At 36.2% G+C, this 19,615-nt stretch overlaps 1 protein-coding gene across 1 annotated transcript in view; it reads right to left on the reverse strand.

Annotated features, from left to right (window-relative positions):
- The window catches only part of TINAG (tubulointerstitial nephritis antigen), a gene marked incomplete at its 5' end in the record, with an annotated part of 95,827 nt that overhangs the window by 42,740 nt on the left and 33,472 nt on the right, over nucleotides 1-19,615 (reverse strand). Inside the window, 4 exons of the mRNA XM_081246920.1 lie at nucleotides 8,807-8,852; nucleotides 10,440-10,620; nucleotides 12,923-13,073; nucleotides 16,646-16,769. Coding sequence (XP_081103046.1) covers nucleotides 8,807-8,852; nucleotides 10,440-10,620; nucleotides 12,923-13,073; nucleotides 16,646-16,769 — 502 coding nt within the window. The remainder of the gene's footprint in view (nucleotides 1-8,806; nucleotides 8,853-10,439; nucleotides 10,621-12,922; nucleotides 13,074-16,645; nucleotides 16,770-19,615) is intronic.

Genomic DNA, 19,615 nt, shown 5'->3' on the forward strand with positions numbered 1-19,615 from the left:
GAGTGGGATTGTGTTCCTGTCTTACTGGCTGTTTGATCTGAAGCTTCCAGCACTGGAGTTTCTAGGTTGTTGGGTAGAGCTGGGTCTTGGTGCTGAGATGAGGTACTCTGTGAGACCTCTCTCCAAAGAATATTCCCTGGAGTTGGAGGTTCTAGTTAGTCCAGTGGTTCAGACTTGGAGCTCCCACCACAGGAGCTTCTCCCCAACCACAGGCTCACAAATCAAGATCCTTCAAGTTGTGTGGTGTGGCAAAAAAACAAAAAAAAGAGAGAAAGAGAGAGAAAATAACAAAGTAAAAAATAAAATTACACTTGGAAACAACAGATATGTTTGAAAGACTGTAAAATAAAAATATAGATGAATCAATAACTGGAAGTTACATCAGTATCACAATAGTAAAAAAGCAGAGGAGGGAATGGAAAAACAAAAACAAGTGTGGGGAGAAAGGCCTTGGCTGTGGAGAGTGTGGCCTAAGCAAGGATCAGGTTTGGGTATTGGGCGGGGCCAATGCTCAGGACCCACAGGGCTGGAAAAGGCCCTAGGGGCTGTGGGGGGTGGGGCTTAAGTTCAAGGAACAAAATGGGCCCAGGCGTGCCACCCAGCCCAGTCTCAGAGGGAGGGGACCTGACCTGGGAGGCTAACAGGCTTCCTGGGCTCAAGAGGGCAGGGCAAATGCCCTCCTCTCCTCTCCTGCTCCTCTGATCTGGGGTCTGGGAGGGCCCCTCCTGCCTGCCTCTCCTGATCTCCCCAGTCGCCCTCCTATGCCCCCAGGACCAATGCATCTGGTGGGGGGAGGGTGGGGGAAAGGGGGTTTCGAGGGCAGGGGACTGGGCAGGGAGCTCAGCAGGCTCTCCATGCCCGAGTGGGCCAGGCAATTGCCCTCTGCTTCTCCTGCAGGGCCTCTCTCACCAGTCTCTCCTGATCTCCCCAGCCTCCCTCCTAAGCCCCCAGGACCCAAGAGGCTTTGATGGGGCTTTGGATGGGCAGGGGTGGAGAGCAGCTTCAGAACTCAGCAGGCTTCACTGCCCAAGTGGGCCAGGTGATCGCCCTCAGCTCCTCTCCTGCTCTTCCCGGAGAATCCCTCCCACCTGCTTCTCCTGATCTCCCTGGCCTCAGGTATGCTGATCTTGTCTGGCCTCTACTTCTCCTCCGCCTATGGTCGTCCTACATCCTACTGGTTCATTGTGGAGTTCCTCCCATCTCCCTGGGGGTCAGAGTCTCTGACCAGTGACCGGCAGACTAGTTGTGAGGAGACACTAGTTGTGAGGAGACACTAACTCTGCATCTTCCCACACCACCACATTGACTCCTCACCCCACCATCATTTTTTTCCCTCTTGCACACATTTTATTTTTTATTTTATTTTATTTTATTTTTAATTTTTGAATTTTACTTGATTTATTTTTTTATACAGCAGGTTCTTATTAGTCATCAATTTTATACACATCAGTGTATACATCTCAATCCCAATCGCCCAATTCATCACACACACCTCACCCTCTACTGCTTTCTTCCTTGGTGTCCATACATTTGTTCTCTACATCTCTGTCTCAATTTCTGCCCTGCAAACCAGTTCATCTGTAGAATTATTCTAAGTTTCACATATATGCATTAATATACAATACTTGGTTTTCTCTTTCTGACATACTTCATTCTGTATGACAGTCTCCAGATCCATCCACGTCTAAACAAATGACCCAATTTTGTTCCTTTTTATGGCTGAGTAATATTCCATTCTATATATTTACAACATCTTCTTTATCCATTCATCTGTCAATGGGCATTTAGGTTGCTTCCATGACCTGGCTATTGTAAATAGTGCTACAATGAACATTGGGATGCATGTGTCTTTTTGAACTATGGTTTTCTCTGGGTGCTGGGTCATATGGTAATTCTATTTTTAGTTTTTTAAGGAACCTCCATACTGTTCTCCATAGTGGCTGTATTAATTTACATTCCCACCAACAGTGCAAGAGGGTTCCTTTTTCTCCACACCCTCTCCAGCATTTGTTGTTTGTAGATTTTCTGATGATGCCCTTTCTAACTGGTGTGAGGTGAGACCTCATTGTGATTTTGATTTGCATTTCTCTAATAATTAGTGATGTTGAGCAGCTTTTCATGTGCTTCTGAGTCATCTGTATGTCTTCTTTGGAGAAAATGTCTGTTTAGGTCTTCGGTCCATTTTTGGATTAGGTTGTTTGTTTTTTTAATATTGAGGTGCATGTGCTGTTTATATATTTTGGATATTAATCCTTTGTCGATTGATTCATTTGCAAATATTCTCTCCCATTCTGAGGGTTGTCTTTTCATTTTGTTTATGGTTTCCTTTGCTGTGCAAAATCTTTGAAGTTTCATTAGGTCCCATTTGTTTATTTTTGTTTTTATTTCCATTACTCTAGGATGTGGATCAAAAAATATCTTACTGTGACTTATGTCAAAGAGTGTTCTTCCTATGTTTTCCTCTAAGAGTTTTAGAGTGTCTCATCTTACATTTAGGTCTTGAATCCATTTTGAGTTTATTTTTGTGTATGGTGTTAAAGAGTGTTCTAATTTCATTCTTTTACATGTAGCTGTCCAGTTTTCCCAGCACCACTTATTGAAGAGACTGTCCTTTCTCTATTGTATATCTTTGCCTCCTTTGTAATAGATTAGTTGACCTTGGTGTATGGGTTTATCTCTGGTCTTTTTATCCTGTTCCATTGATCTATGTTCTGTTTTTGTGCCAGTACCATATTGTCTTGATTACTGTAGTTTGTACTATAGTCTGAAGTCAGGGAGTCTGATTCTTCCAGCTCTGCTTTTTTCCCTTAAGACTGCATTGGCTATCTGGGGTCTTTTGTGTCTCCATACAAATTTTAAATTTTCTGTTCTAGTTCTGTAAAAAATGCCATTAGTAATTTGATAGGGATTGCATTGAATCTGTAGATTGCTTTGGGTAGTAGATTCATTTTCACAATATTCACTCTTCCAAACCAAGAACATCATATATCTCTCCATCTGCTGGTATCATCTTTAAATTCTTTAGGCAGTGTCTTATAGTTTTCTGCATACAGGTATTTTGTCTCCCTAGGTGGTTTATTCCTATGTATTTTATTCTTTTGTTGCAATGGTAAATGGGAGTGTTCCTTAATTTCTCTTTCAGATTTTTCATCATTAGTATATAGGATTGCAAGAGATTTCTGTGCATTAATTTTGTATCCTGCAACTACCAAATTCATTGATTAGCTCTAGTAGTTTTCTGGTGGCATCTTTAGGACTCTCTATGTATACTACCATGTCATCTGCAAACGGTGACACTTTATTTCTTCTTTTCCAATTTGTATTCTTTTCGGTTCTTTTTCTTCTCTGATTGCCATGGCTAGGACTTCCAAATCTATGTTGTATAATAGTGGTGACAGTGGACATCCTTGTCTTGTTGCTGATCTTAGAGGAAACACTTTCAATTGTTCACCATTGAGAATGATGCTTTCTGTGAGTTAGTCTCATATGGACTTTATTATATTGAGGTAGGTGTCCTCTATGCCCACTTTCTGGAGAGTTTTTATCATAAATGTTGTTGAACTTTGTCAAAAGCTTTTTCTGCATCTACTGAGATGATCATATGGTTTTTATTCTTCAATTTGTTAATATGCATATCACATTGATTGATTTGCATATATTGAAGAATCCTTGCCTCCCTGGGATAAATCCCACTTGATCATGGTGTATGATCCTTTTAATATGTTGTTGGATTCTGTTTGCAAGTATTTTGTTGAAGATTTTTGCATCTATATTCATCAGTGACATTGATCTGCAATTTTCTTTTTTTATAGTATCTTTGTCTGGTTTTGGTATCAGGGTGATGGCGACCTCATAGAATAAGTTTGGGAGTGTTCCTTCATCTGCAATTTTTTGGAAGAGTTTTAGGAGGTGTTATCTCTTCTCTAAATGTCTGATAGAATTCACCTGTGAAGTCATCTGGTCCTGGACTTTTGTTTGTTGGAAGATTTTTAATCATTGTTTCAATTTCATTACTTGTGATTGGTCTGTTCATATTTTCTATTTCTTCCTGATTCAGTCTTCGAAGTTTATACCTTTCTAGAATTTGTCCACTTCTTCCTGTTTGTCCATTTTATTGGCATAGAGTTGCTTGTAGTAGTCTCTTAGAATGCTTTGTATTTCTGCGGTGTCTGTTGTAACTTCTCCTTTTCCATTTCTAATTTTATTGATTTGAAACCTCTCCCTCTTTTTCTTTGTTGCACTTCCCAGAATTGGGTGGCTCTTTTCTTTCCCATGTTAGGGAAATTTTAAACTATAATCTCTTCAAATATTTTCTCGGGTGCTTTCTATCTCTCCTCTTTCTGGGACCCTTATAATGCCAATGTTGTTGCATTTAATGTTGTCTCAGAGGTCTCTTAAGCTGTCTTCATTTCTTTTCATTCTTTTTTCTTTATTCTATTCCACAGCAGTGAATTCCACCATTCTGTCTTCCAGGTCACTTATCCGTTCTTCTGCCTCAGTTATTCTGCCATTGATTCCTTCTAGTGTATTTTTCATTTCATTTATTGTATTGTCCATCTTTGTTTGTTTGTTCTTTAATTCTTCTAGATCTTTGTTTAACATTTCTTGCATCTTCTCCATCTTTGCCTCTATTCTTTTTCTGAGGTCCTGGATCATCTTCACTATCATTATTCTGAGTGCTTTTTCAGGAAGATTGCTTCTCTCCACTTCATTTAGTTGTTTTCTAGGGTTTTATCTTGTTTCTTCATCTGGTACATAGCCCTCTGCCTTTACATCTTGTCTATCTTTCTTTGAATGTGGTTTTTGCTCCACAGGCTGCAGAATTGTAGTTTTTCTTGCTTCTGCTGTCTGCCCTCTGTTGGATGAGGTTATCTAAGAGGCTTGTGCATGTTTCCTGATGGGAGGGACTGGTGGTGGGTAGAGCTGGCTGTTTCTCTGTTGGGCAGAGCTTAGTAAAACCTTAATCCACTTGACTGCTGATGGGTGGGGATGGTTTCCCTCCCTGTTGGTTGTTTGGCTTGAGGCAACCCAATACTGAAGCCTACCCGGGCTCTTTTGTGGTGCTAATGGCAGACTCTGTGAGGGCTCATGCCGAGGACTACGTCCCAGAACTTCTGCTGCCATTGTCCTTGCCCTCACGTTGTGACAGAGCCACCCCCGCCTCTGCAGGAGACCCTCCAACACTAGCAGGTAGTTCTGGTTCAGTCTCCCCTGGGGACACTGCCCCTTCCCCTTGGTCCCAATGCACATACTACTTTATGTGTGTCCTCCAAGAGTAGAGTCTCTGTTTCCCCCTGTCCTGTCAAAGTCCTGCAATCAAATCCCACTAGGCTTCATAGTCTGATTCTCTAGGAATTCCTGTTTCTGGACCCCCAGGTTGGGAAGCCTGATGTGGGGCTCAAAACCTTCACTCCAGTGGGTTCACTTCTGTAGTATAAGTGTTCTCAACTTTGTGAGTCACCCACCCAGCAGTTATGGGATTTGATTTTATTGTGATTGTGCCCCTCCTATCATCTCATTGTGTCTTCTTCTTTGTCTTTGGATGTGGGGTATCTTTTTTGGTGAGTTCCAGTGTCTTCCTGTTGATGATTGTTCAGCAGTTAGTTGTGATTCTGGTGTTCTCACAAGAGGGAGTGAGAGCACGTCCTTCTACTCTGCCATCTTGAACCACCCACAATCTATTTTTAATTGACAGAAGCACAATTACCAGGAACTGAGACCTTGCAGGAAGCCCACTACACTTGATTGATGATCACTGTTTCTTGGGTTTCTTGGGCTTCTCCACAAGTCTCTTTAAGTTCCAATTAAGCTAACAGCAAAGGGTGAACCTAGCAAACAGGGTTTAAAGTAATTGTCCTTCATCCTTGGAAGTCAATACAAAACTTTCCTTGGTGAGTTTGAATAAAAAGCAAACCCTTGGCAAAAGAATACTCTGACAAGATTGCATCCCTCCAGCTCTGAAGAACAAAGCCAATATTGTATTGTTTAGAAAGGAAGAGCTTATACTTTATAAAACTCTCCTTCCTACCCTCACCTAGATTATTTCTTTTCTGTATTGTGTGCTGTTTTATTGAAGGTCTTGGGCAATTCAGGGTGAACACTTTAAACTTCTCCTTTCGAAGACTTGAATTGAAAATATTTTTAGTTGGGCTAGTTAAGTATACCTTGACAACTGTGCACAATGCTTGTCTTAGTTTGATGCGCCTTTTAAATAAAATAAGAAACAATTTTTGATAGATCCTAAAATGAAGCTTCTCTTCCAAAGTCAAATATTACTTTGATTCCACTTTTTATTTCATTTTTTTTTTTTTTTTTTTTTTTTTTTTTTGCTGTACGCGGGCCTCTCACTGCTGTGGCCTCTCCCGTTGCGGAGCACAGGCTCCGGACACACAGGCTCCGCGGCCATGGCTCGCGGGCCCAGCCGCTCCGCGGCATGTGGGATCTTCCAGGATAGGGGCACGAACCCGTGTCCCCTGCATCGGCAGGCGGACTCTCAACCACTGCGCCACCAGGGAAGCCCCTTTATTTCATTTTTTAATGTTTCATGCCTTTTCTGTTGCTGTCTAAATATTCTCAAAAGAGGTTAACTCTTCTTTATTTACTTTAAAACACCTTCCCATAGGATTTCAAGAATTTATATAACTGTATGCTATGCAGATCTTTTCTTTTGTTCTCTTTCCAACACATAAACTTATTTTTAATTCTATAGATTTCAGAAGAAGGCACATGATATTATTTATTCAGAATTCTATTGCCTTCTACATTATTTTGTACCAAGCAGGAGAAAGCCCTGTACATTAGCCCAGGCAACAATATGTAGACAACCATGTTGCATTGACAGCAAGACGAGGCAACCTGCAGTTATAAAAGTGTGAAATATTGCTAGTGGTTTTCTCTTCCATAGAATCATTGACTCGATTAGCTTTTCTCAATTCTAAGCACTGTGAATAAAATATACTCTTCAATGCAGAAAAATACCACTGTCAATGAAAGAAACATGAGTGAGACACCATGACTATTAACTTGAAGATGGATCCTTCCTTGAGTTTCTGACACCAAAATAGACTTGATGAACCCATCAACATATAAGTACATAAACTACTGTAGTGCAATTATACTTCTGGAGAATAACAGCAAACTTATTACACAGAATTATGACACACGTGAGGGTAGGATGGTGAGCTCTATCTCATGCTTCTGGCTCAGGCTGGCAGGAGGAAGGTTCTCAACAAACATTTGTTACATAGATGTTGAATAATTTGAATTTCAACATTATTATTTACAAATTTTATTTCTTTATTTTTGATTCATTATGTAAAATTCATGAACACTTATATATTTGACCATAAAATAATCCTAAGGTGTTCTCAATTTTAAACCATTATGATGCAAGTTTCTTTTGACTGATTAAAAGAAAGAGAGAGAGAGAAACTTGAAACAGTAATATAATGATTGTAGATTCAGAGAGGTTTAAATAACTTGACCAAAGTCATTTAAGTTGCAAACATCAAAACTGGAATTTCAAATTCAGCCTTGACTTCAAATGCCTGTGTTCCTTTAAATTTGTCACACAAACTCTACTTAACGAAGCATATATTTAAATTACACATGAATTCCCCTGCTATTTTACCAGCCTTCAAAAATTACACAACTGTAAGGAGGAAAAAAATTTCTCTTTGTTTCAGTTTTTGTGTATTGTCCCAGGATTTTAAAAGTTAAATTCAGGGCATGATTAGAGTAAGCTTTGGTTTCCCAGTAAATGTTAAGTGATGATAAAGATCAATAAAAATCCTTCCAGCACAGTTTTAAAATCTGTGGTTCCTGCAAATGTTGAACCAATACTAATTAGGCCAGCATTCAGAAAAACAAAAATACACTCTGGCCAATAGTTCCTTGGATATATATCAGATGTTTTCAATTTAATTTTGTTATGTTTAACCAAATTCTTTAATTTATTTATTTATCAATTCCACTGCATTGAGACTATATTATGGTCCTTTCAGTATTCACACCCTGAATTTCTATTTTAGGCCTCACTGGTTTTGTTTTTCCAAGCATTTCAAGGCAATGTTTAGCATAGAAAATATACATTGTGAACCTATTTTTATTCATGCCTTTGGTGCATAATCAAATCAAATAGGTAAGCAGAGGAACTATGTATCAGAAATAATATCTTCATATCAAAATCAATGGACAGAAAGTCAGTATATTATTTTCCTATTTACTGTTAGTATACTATACATAACACATTTACAAAATTGATCAAAATGGAATGCATGTTATAAAACACAAAAATTATACTGGCTTATTTGATTTATTTTGAGTTTATAGAAAAAGTAAAGTGTCCACTTTGTTTCTACTGTTAAACCTTGATTTTGTTTTCAATCCATTACCTAATCCATTTAAACAGAAGTGAGAAAATTTCTAACACTATGTATGAGTCCTAAATATAAGTAAACAATTAAATGAACTCTATCAGTTAGTATTTCCTGTTCAAATGTCTTTTGGATCCATGATCACTTTGGATACACTTAGCAGACTTTCATCCAATGTGTCATTAACATTTGTTTAAGAATTCAGTGTATGAATGAGTCTATCTTCTTCAAATAAAAGGTCAGCTAATTAGGTTATTATGTGAGTGTATCTCCTATACTTACCTTGGTCTTACAACCACTGAATCCTTAAGAAAAATCTAAAAGTAAAAAATTTCTATCATTTATTAAGCTGTTTATACAGGAGCTAAAATGTAATAATGTTGTTTATTAGAGGAATAAATAAGACACAATCATGTTTCATCCAAGCTTACCTTGAACTGGTCCATTTTGCATGATTTCTTTCATTATCTCAGTTTCCTGGAAGGAAAAATATCAGTGAGCACCATTTCTGTTATCAGAGCACACTAAACCTATTGTTTGGTGTGTAATGTTAGGTGCTGTACAATCTGTTTAGGAATTATGCAACCCAGTGTGCCTTGACCACTTGCAATTTACTCTTAATCATCTTTTGAAACACTCACATGTGAATTGCCACATTGATGAAGTCACTAAAGACAAGACACACACACGTTTCATTGTCTCTTACCACTGACAATAATTTTGGAATGAAGAAAAATACAAAGATTTTTATGGTCACAAAGGAAAAATAATTCAGTTAAAACTCTGTTTTATCAGTAGAGATTAGTATCATCCCCATTCTTAGGATCACAAAAGCGATCCCAAAAGATTGTTTAGTGAGGTTCCTCAGTTTTAGCATACAAATATTTCTCTGTTGTTGTCCCCTGTGTAATGCAACCCTTAGGAAAGAGGCAGGTCATTCATTCATTTATTCATATAAATGTGAATATATTGATCAGAGTAAAGACAAGAAACTAGGACAGAAACAAATACTGACCTTGCATCTGTCCTGAAGATATTTGCATTTTGGTGGAATAGACAGGCACTAACAAAACTAAATGAATAATGAGATACTAAGTTTTATTACAGAGACAAGCACAAAGTGCCATGGATGCAAACAAGAAAGGGACATTTGTTCTGCCTAGGAGTCAAGAAAAAACTTCTCAAAGAAGATGAAGTTTTGACCTATTTCCTTGATATGGAAGTAGGTGGGATAACCATTTGGGTGAGAGGAATCATCACCTGGCTAAGTAGAGAAGCATGAAGGTCATGGTGCATCTGGGAAGCAGACAGCAGGTCAACTTATCAGGAGCATTATGGGCAGGTGGGGGGTCGGGTTAGAACATGGTCGGAAATGAATCTGTGAAAGCAGTAGGTCAGAACCAAATCATGAAGCCCTGTATGTCATGGTAAGAATGCCAAACTGTATTCTATAGGTATCTGGAAGCCATTGAAGTTTCAAATATTCTGAAAATGAGAATGTCTGGGTGACACTGATACAATGGAGTACAATTTTCCTAGGCTTTTAACATGACAAACTGAAATCCAAGAGAATCTTTTATCCATTATGACTGTGTCCATTTTAACTATTCTGTGGAGTAAGGCAAAGGATTGATAAAATGAGCTACTATCACAAAAAAGTCAGTGAAAAGGGTTTTGCTGTAGCTTTTATCTGTCAGGTATTTATATATATATATATATATGTATATATATATACATATATATATGTATATATATACATATATATGTATATATATATATACATATATGTATATATATATGTATATATATATATATATATAATTATAAAACTCTATTTCCATGGGCATTTTTGAATTTAAGGCAATCATTTGGACTGCTAATATTACAAAGATCAAAAATTATACCCAAATTGGAGGTCTTTAATAGACATCTTAAGAATATCAAAAATTATACCTGAAAGCATAGCATTATTTTAGAATATACTAGTTTTTAAATAGTTTTAATAACAGTAGTATATATTTTTGAGAAAGTTAACCCTTTCTAATTCTTGCAATTCAGACTTACATTGGAAGAGACCCTGTATGGAGGAGAACATTGGTAGATCCTATTGGATTTCTCGATGTTGTTGGGACAGGGCTTGGTGGCATGTCGCTTTCCCCGCCCATCAGACCTACTTGTCATGGCACAGCCATTATTGGTAGCATTTTGATCCTTGAAAAGTGGATAGCATGCATGGGATACCAGTCTGTGAGGAATAAGCAAAGATGTAAAATTACTACTTAGGAAAATGCCATAATTACCTATCTATATGAAATTTTACTGAATAAAACATTTGTAAATTATTTTGGCTACATACATGTAAGTTTAATAACATTGAACATAGTCGTTCAATCATATTAACTATTCCACCCATTCCTATTTCTTCATTATAATTTTTTTTTCATGGAAAGGCATTTTATTTTAAATATAGCAGTGTGTACATGTCAATCCCAAACTCCCAATCTATCCCTCCCCTGTACCCCTTTCCCCCAGTAACCATAAGTTCCTTCTCTAAGTCTGTTTCTGTTTTATAAATAAGTTCATTTATATCATTTTTTAATATTTTAAAATCTTCCTCAAATCCATTCTAATAAATAAATTTATCTACTGAATAGAATTTTCCAAAGATGAAAATTGTTCATCAATTAAGTCTGTGGTAATATTAATAGGGGAAGGACTCCTTAAGTCTGCATCTATAATTATAATGTAGAAGAGCCAAATTTAATGTGAAAGAGAATGAACTTTATCATACTCAGATGGAATATTCTGATAAATTATGTAAGTTTTAGAATTAAGGGTTTTTTTTTACATTTTTATTAAGTTATAGATACCTTCTCATAAGACTTCAATTATTATGTGTCTGTAGTTCATGATACTTTGGAAGGAATTGTATATACTAATATAGTATTAAGTTAATAAGGTAGAAAGTTATCAGATATATACATTATACAAACAATAAAATAATTTTGATTTCTGATTTTGAAATTGAACATTGAAAAGTACAAATTATTTGGATCCAAATCTAACATAATTCATGGAATATAGAAGCAGGTAGTAAGGAAAATAAAACAACAGAATTGATTTTATGGATAGTCAATGTTGAGCTGGCCATGGAATTATCTGGTAGAATTGCCTCAAGAAAATTCAATAGTGTTCAACAAAGTAAGAGAATCTGAGCAAAGGAGCATGATGAAAACAAGGTCATTTCCAAAAAAGGTTTCAACTTGGGGATAATAAGGACTATGGATTGAAGTGTGTCAGCCCAAATTCATGTGTTGAAGCCCTAAGCCATGTGATGGTATCAGGAGACAGGGGTCTTAGGGAGAAAATTAGCTTTAAATGAAGTCATGAGGGTGGGGCCCTCATGCTGGGATCAGTGCCCTTATAACAGGAAAAGACAGTGCCCTTATAACAGGAAAAGACACTAGAGCTCTCTCTCTGCCAGGTGAGGACACAACGAGAAGACAAGCCAGGAGGAGGGTTCTCAACAGGAACTGAACTGACTAACACCCCAGTCTTGGACTTCTCAGTCTCCAGAACTGTGGGAAACAAATGCCTGTTGTTCAGGTCACACAGTCTATGACATTTTGTTATGTTAACCTGAGCAGACTAATAGAATAAGATTTCATTGACTCTCATGTTAAGTTATATTTTTAAGCTCCTAAAAGGCTTTAATTTTTATTATAGTACAAAATAGAGGCCAACCAAGCACTACTACACCAGGAAGGTATTAGCCCAAGTTGTCCATTCTAAGCACCATCTTATTAGGCAAAACATAAGAAAAAAATTTTAAGAACTTTATATAAAATTCCTAAAACCCACTCTCTCATAGCACCTAACTTCTCTGTAGCAGACCCAGATCACTCAGTGGAGGAGGAAAGAACACAGGGGCAGCACATACATCTACTACTAGTTATCAGCTGCAGTTTCCTTAGACAGATAACTCAGCTTTTAAGTAGACTAGTTCTTATAGGTGACACGAGGATGCTGTGTGGGTATCAGATTACATGAGCATAAAGAAATGCAACCTGCCCCTTCTCATCAGATGGGATGGATGGTGACAATGATGTTCATGAGTTGTGGCAACTATACAGGACGGTTTTATGTTATTCCTCTGATTCTTAACCTAATTTTTACCTGGGGTTATCTATTCATCTACCTGGGGAACTAAAGTTCTCAAGAGAGGTATCAACAATATCAACTACTCTCCTCCCTCCGTGGTGACTCAGTAGAACCATCTGGGTCAGAGCCACAAGAAGACCATGCTTACTTGACTCTTCATTAATTTAGCTAGAAATATATACATTCTTCAAACAATTGTTTCCAATAGCTTATAATCTCAATAGATACCAAATATAGCATATATTTAAATATAATCCATGTGTTTATATAGATGTAGCATATATATTTGTAAATTTTTTGGAAAACTCTTAATATATATGTTTTCTTATTCTAACCTAAGCCACACACTTAAGAGTCCTAGGGACGTGTGTTGGGCAACTATTTACCCACGTTTTCTCAGGTACCACCAAGCCCTATCGATGTTTCCACTGTTGCATCCATGGCGGTTCTTGGCACAGCAAGACATCAAATTCTGAGGGGATAAGTTGGCTGTGTATCGACCTTTGGACTGAATCGCTATGCGGTCAGCTGCTACACCTGTTTCAAAGAGAATATTGATTAAATAGTCAAGGGACACATGGTATTGCCAAGAATTTACATAGCGCTTTTTGTTTGAATCTTAAACTAGTTTTGGAAACTTAATGTAACTAAAAATCAAGGCCAAATGTGATGAATATATCTGTGTATTCCAACAAATTCAACTGTGTCATCATTCCAGTTACAGTTTTTGTCCAGTTTTGGCATTGTTTCATTGTCTTACCAACTTCAAAGACTTCTCTAGTTCTTTGTTCCTTTCATGTTCTATATACTTCTGAATTTTTCATTAAGAAATTTGCCAAGTGAAACTCCTTGAGGACAAGAGCCATATCTTACATTTATGTCTCCTGTACCTAAAAGAGTGTTATATATATATAATCATGGCTTAAAATATATTTTTGAAGTGAATATAACTAAACTCAGGAAATCAGAAAAACTGATCATAGAAATATTAATTGGAAATTCATCCACGTTAATCTGATGTATTGGAATAAATTAAATCTTTGGTTTTTAAACTAATTGAGACTAACATGAATCTACATTATAAACTATCAAAAAGCTACAAAGCACATTTTTATGCTTACAATTTTCTTGAACATTATGATCCTAATCTTATCTTAGTGGATGTGGAATTCACCTTGTTTTATATATATATATACATATATATATGTATATATATACCTTTTGTGATTGAACCTTCTATTTGTTTACATAATTCCCTAGCATGGTTGTTGTTAATCAGTTTGTTACTTTCCCCAACACACGTTTGTTGACCACCTACTAGGTGACAGGCACAGGACTAAGCAGTAGAAATTGCAACAATGAACAAAAACCAAGAGTCATCATACTGTCCTCATAGAATAATAGACTAGGGAAACTAATCAACCAATAGCAGAAAACTACTATGTGAGCATTTTGATCATGCTACCATGATAATATGTGTGTTGAGATCACAAGAAAATTGGAGTCAGTGATATTCTGGTACAGATATTTTGTTGTTGTTGGGGACCTGATATAGTCTTGTTCTTAATTTCTTACTTTTGATGAAAGGCAACAAAGTCATAACCTTCCTTCTATCTATGCACTTTTCTCAGAAGTTAATGTTTTCATTCATCAAAATTATCTGTGTACTGAAACCCCTCAAGATGCTAGTTTAGAATTATTCTAAAATAATTCATTTTAAAATAATTCCTTTACATATGTATTTCTGCATATACATGGTTTTTATGTAACTACAGCATATGTACAATTCTGTAGTGTAATTGCTGGCACATTTTAGACACTCAGTGTGTGTTGAATCTATATCCTCCTACTTCCTTCTCAATTCCCATCTATTTTGTGCTAGGTACATTTCATAGGAACAAATGCCATTATACCACCATCTCTCTTAGTCTCAAGAAAATAGTTCCCTGTTTCATAAAAGAAAATAGAAATTCTTTGATGCTTCAACTTTCAGTACAAGCTTTCAGAATCAAGTATATTTTTTAAATGTTAGTGTAACTATTCTTGGTTCAGAAAAGACTTTCACAAATAATACTGAAGGAGTCAGAAGCCTGGCTTCTGAGATCACTTCCGAGACTTCTTGCCTTTCACTTTAGTCAGGTCACTTCCCCTCTTTGTGCCTCTTTTACAAAACCAAAGGCTTGAAACAGTGGACCTCTAACATCCTTTCCAGCCCCATGAATCTGTAGATTTCAACTAAAGGATGAGGGTTTAAATTCTGATGATCTTCAATACGTTGCTTTTTTACAGACATTTCTGAATCTCAGTGAAGGTTTAATCCAAATTCACTTGAAATACTTGGAAAAGGTCAGAAGATTTAAGAATGACTCAGTTCAGCAAATTGCTTTCCACTCTCTCTCTGAAAACTTTCATCGGGCTTTACCTCTGAGACTCACACTATTATTTTCCCTGCTTATTTTATTCTGTCTCCAAGTTTGCTCTGCAGTATCTATTGCCTTCACCATTTCAAACTCCTTCACCTCTTAACTTCTGATGTCTTGCTTGAATTTTATTTGGCTGCATAACAATATTTTTATATGTGTGTATATTTTTAATTGTATTTATCCCATTTTATAGTTTTTAGCTTCTTTGACAGACTTTTCTTATTTTAACTACAACTTCCTGACAATTTTCTAGGTCTTTAAGAGACCCTAGAATATTCTCTTCTTTACTTAACACACTAAAAATAAATAAATAAATAGTATCAGCCTGATTTGATGTATTGAATACACAGGATACAAAACTGTGTCATCTGTTAGGTAGAGGGACAAATCCAGACTTAGCCCTGTGCTGAGGTCATCTATGGGGCTATGACCTGGGGATACCAGAGTACACAGGCCAAATCAGCCTAGTAAATTACTTTCAGTATTTTACCACCAATGTCTTTCCTAAGACATGTTCAGAAATACTAGTCTAACTTAAAGTAAAATTCTTATATATACCCTAGGAGGTGTAATACATTAAGCACATGAACATAAAATGACAAATGATTTATCTGATTAAATCTGTCTCCACCCAACTAGAATAGGGCTCAAAGAGGTCAAGAGAACGTTTATACTGGGGGAGTAGGCATTAGTATAGAGGTAACAGATGGAGATGCTCTAGAGGTGAGTTCAGCCAAATGCATCTTTTCTAGAATGAACTAGCTTATACTATGAAGTGATGATATTTAGACAAAGGATCAGCACTCCTCTGTGCCAAGGACTGCCACCCTTCAGAGCTTATGAACTTATTTACTGATGCTTTCAGTCCTTAGTCTTAGTCTGTTTTTGAGCACTCTTTTGGAATTATTTTTAAGCCTAGACCACAGTTATATGAAACTGATCTTTGATAGTAGACAATCAATGTCATATTAGGCTTAATTGCTGTAATACAACAAACACGCTTTTGAGGATAATTTGGAGACCAAATCTTGGGATTAACCTTAATATCGATTTACTGGACTTGTGAAAATATATGAAAGTTGCTGCAACAGAGGTATGTATGCCTCACACAGTTGAAGCAACAGCAACCCTACTTTGGAAACTACTCTTATTAGAAGATCAATTATATCACTTTAGAGTCAGAATCTACATAGTTGCTTTTATCTAAAATGAGATAAAACCCATTTAGTCCATTATTATTAGTTCTGAATTCTTACCTTACATCAAATCTACTAGTTTAATAATTAAATATATTCTTGCAGATCTTATCAAGAAAAAAGAATATAAGAATTATATGTCTGTGTGATATGCATATTAAGATTACAGATAGTACTATAGGTAAAGAGGAGCTTTATACTTTTCTTATTATCTGGCCTTAACTCTCAAAGAACAAATAAATTTTGGTAACTTCTTTGTTGCTCTTTTGATCTACTCTATTTAAAATCAGATGCTAAAAATAAAGGCCAATTTTCAGAGTAAAAACATTTTTATATCATTTTAAGGCTGCTTTCTCTGGCCAGAGTAAGATTTTAAATTGACCAAATGTTAATATTTAACTGTTCTAAATTAAAAACCCTTTTAATTACTATGCCAAGATCTAGAGTCAAAGGGAGATTTATAAGAAAGTAATTAAAATGACTGTATTACTTGCAGTGGAAAAAGCCCAGGATGCAGCACAATTTTTTTGATCCAGTGGGCCATGGGTCCATCCAGGCCATTTATAAGAAGCAATAAAGAATTCTGGAAGATCAGTTGTTTCAGGTAAAGAAGCCTAAAGAAGAAGTAGAGGCAGAGGTGTCAGCGTTTTTCAAATATATTCCAAAAACCATTATGAGAAAACACCATGCCCTTTTAAAATGTTTGTCACTGTTTTTTATTTTGTACATTCAATTTTCTGAATGGCATCCCTGAAAAGAGTTATTTGTGTAAGATATCTATTTCACTCTATGTTTAAAAATGGCAATTCAATGTGTGGAATCATAATATATATAGTACAAAATCGTAAGAACAAACATAGAATGTGGTAGCGTATGGTGCAATAATTTCGGCCATTGTTTCTGTCATCTTGAATCAGAGTTTTGGTCATCTCTGTGGAAGACCACATGATGTTATTTAAATTTGACCTCATAAACAATGTTTACTTTTATATCCTTCCTACATTGGAGAGTGTGTACACTTCGGATGTGAAATTAATTTGGAAACAATGCATTTGTGACAAATATGCATTAACTTACTTGGAGCCCCAAGAAACACCAATTTTGTACCAGCTATTGGGAAACAAAACTGGGATAAATTGATGGATAGCTATAAAATCCTTGAAGAATAAAAAGAACTTCAGAAAGCATGTAATGTCAAACATACAATGAATGCCAAGATGTCTTCAGAGTCTATGTTAGGTGCTGACAGTTTCAACTGCTCTCTTTCCAATAAGGCAAATTAAACCTATGGACCTTGCTCTGTTCATGTCACTAAAAGAAAGTCTAAAGCCCTATACCCTGTTTTTTTTCTTTCAAACTCCTAAAGAGTAATAAGTTTCACTTCCATAAATAATCAGTATTCCAACAAAATAAGGATGTGTTTATTAATTTTCTATCACTTATGCATACACATTCATTCACACACACATAATTTATGAGAGTGCTTTAAAGTTTTAAAAGTGTTTTATTTTCTCAATAGCTTTATGTGATATAATCAGGGCAAATATTATTTAATCTATTTTACGAATGAGGAAACAAACCTCTAAAAGTTAAATGACCTACTAAGTCCTCTCACTTAAATAAGAAATACCCCTGAGACCAGACCCAGATATTAGATTTCTTAACACTGTGTTTCATTCATCATTTAGCCACTTTATCAGAAATAAATGGACACTTTGCAACAGAAGTAAAATGTCTACTGAAAATTTTTATGATTGTTCATTGAACAAGTCAGGCTACTGATCCAATATCTTGCCCTGCAAAATTACTTCTGACAAGTATAAAACAGCTTGAGGGCTTCCCTGGTGGCGCAGTGGTTGAGAGTCCGCCTGCCGATGCAGGGGACACGGGTTCGTGCCCCTATCCTGGAAGATCCCACATGCCGCGGAGCGGCTGGGCCCGCGAGCCATGGCCGCGGAGCCTGTGTGTCCGGAGCCTGTGCTCCGCAACGGGAGAGGCCACAGCAGTGAGAGGCCCGCGTACAGCAAAAAAAAAAAAAAAAAAAAACAGCTTGAGAGAATAAAGGAAAATTTAAAATGTACACTTCTGCTTGAAAAGATATTCATCCAAAATATTTATAAATTCGAATTTCAATGAAAGAGTTCAGTTTTGATTAAAAAAACTATTATCATCTGATAAGAAAGTGATTAAACCCTGAGTTTCATTACTAAAAACACTGCTATTTAGGTGATGGAAGAAAAGTGCCAGATCTTTAAGTAGATCATGGTAGAGTATCTACATGATAACTTAAAGAACAGTATCACAGAAATCCTAGAAATTCAGGTGATTTTAGATTCCTGTGCCATCAGATTGGCCATAGAATTGGAGCAGAATAAATTTACTGCTCTGAGTAGATAGCTTCAGAAACATAGACTAATTCTCCAAAGGAGCCTTTCTACCTGGGACAGAGATACACATACCCTATACATTACTCATATTTTCCAATTGTATTATTATTGGCTAATCAGTGTGCTTTTAGGAATTTATAGTATTAAGTTGCCTCATGTTCCAGAAAAATAGCTAGAGTGTCACTGTTATTTTAATTTATCACTTTATAATTCTAATTTAATAGCAGAACTAGGATATTTCCCTTCTGCTCTGTGGAAGCAGTAAAGATATAACTATGACTTCAGACTGATCTCATCAGGATTAAGCTATTCAGAATCTGATGTCCCCATTCCAAAGTTGACCAGAGAACTTTGCACATGGAGGTATTCCATAAATATCTGATAATAATGAGGAGATACATATCTAGCTGTTAGATTTCATCACTTTAAAATATCATTTTCCCCACAAAGGCACATTAAATTAAATTATAATGACAGCACGCATTTGTTTTCTTATGATTTATTGCTTAAAAATAAAAATCTATGAATGGATAATCCTTCTCCATAAGATAAGGCAATAGAAAAACAACAGGCAAAATGCCGTATTCATTGAAAATATATTTACCAACCCACTAAGCAAGATCAATTCATGAAGCTTATCTGTTGGCTCTGTCATGATTTTTACCAATTAATTAATATTGTGCTTCCTAAAAATAAACCCATAGTATTTGAGGCCCAGTAAGCGCATATTACCTTGCACTTTTATTTACGTTATGATACCAGATGATCTGATATAATAAACTGAGGGCAAAGTTTACATCTCATTACTCCATAATTATTTCATTCCCCTATAAAGTAAGAGTGTTTTTAAGGGCTTATAAGTAAAAGTAAACACCACAGAATAACAGATTTTAGGAATTGGTAATAGAAGTCTGGCTTCAATAAATTATTATTATTTTTTTTTTTTGGTCAAAGGATAGCTTCATAAAGTAAAAAAGTCAAACAAGTCATCTGACAGAGACAAAAATTCCAAAATGACAGTGGCTTAAGATAGAAATTTAATTTTAAAAAGTTTTACACTATTACATATGGGC

Source organism: Mesoplodon bidens (assembly GCF_964165515.1).
Source record: "Mesoplodon bidens genome assembly, chromosome: 10".
Classification (NCBI taxonomy): Eukaryota; Metazoa; Chordata; class Mammalia; order Artiodactyla; family Ziphiidae; genus Mesoplodon; species Mesoplodon bidens.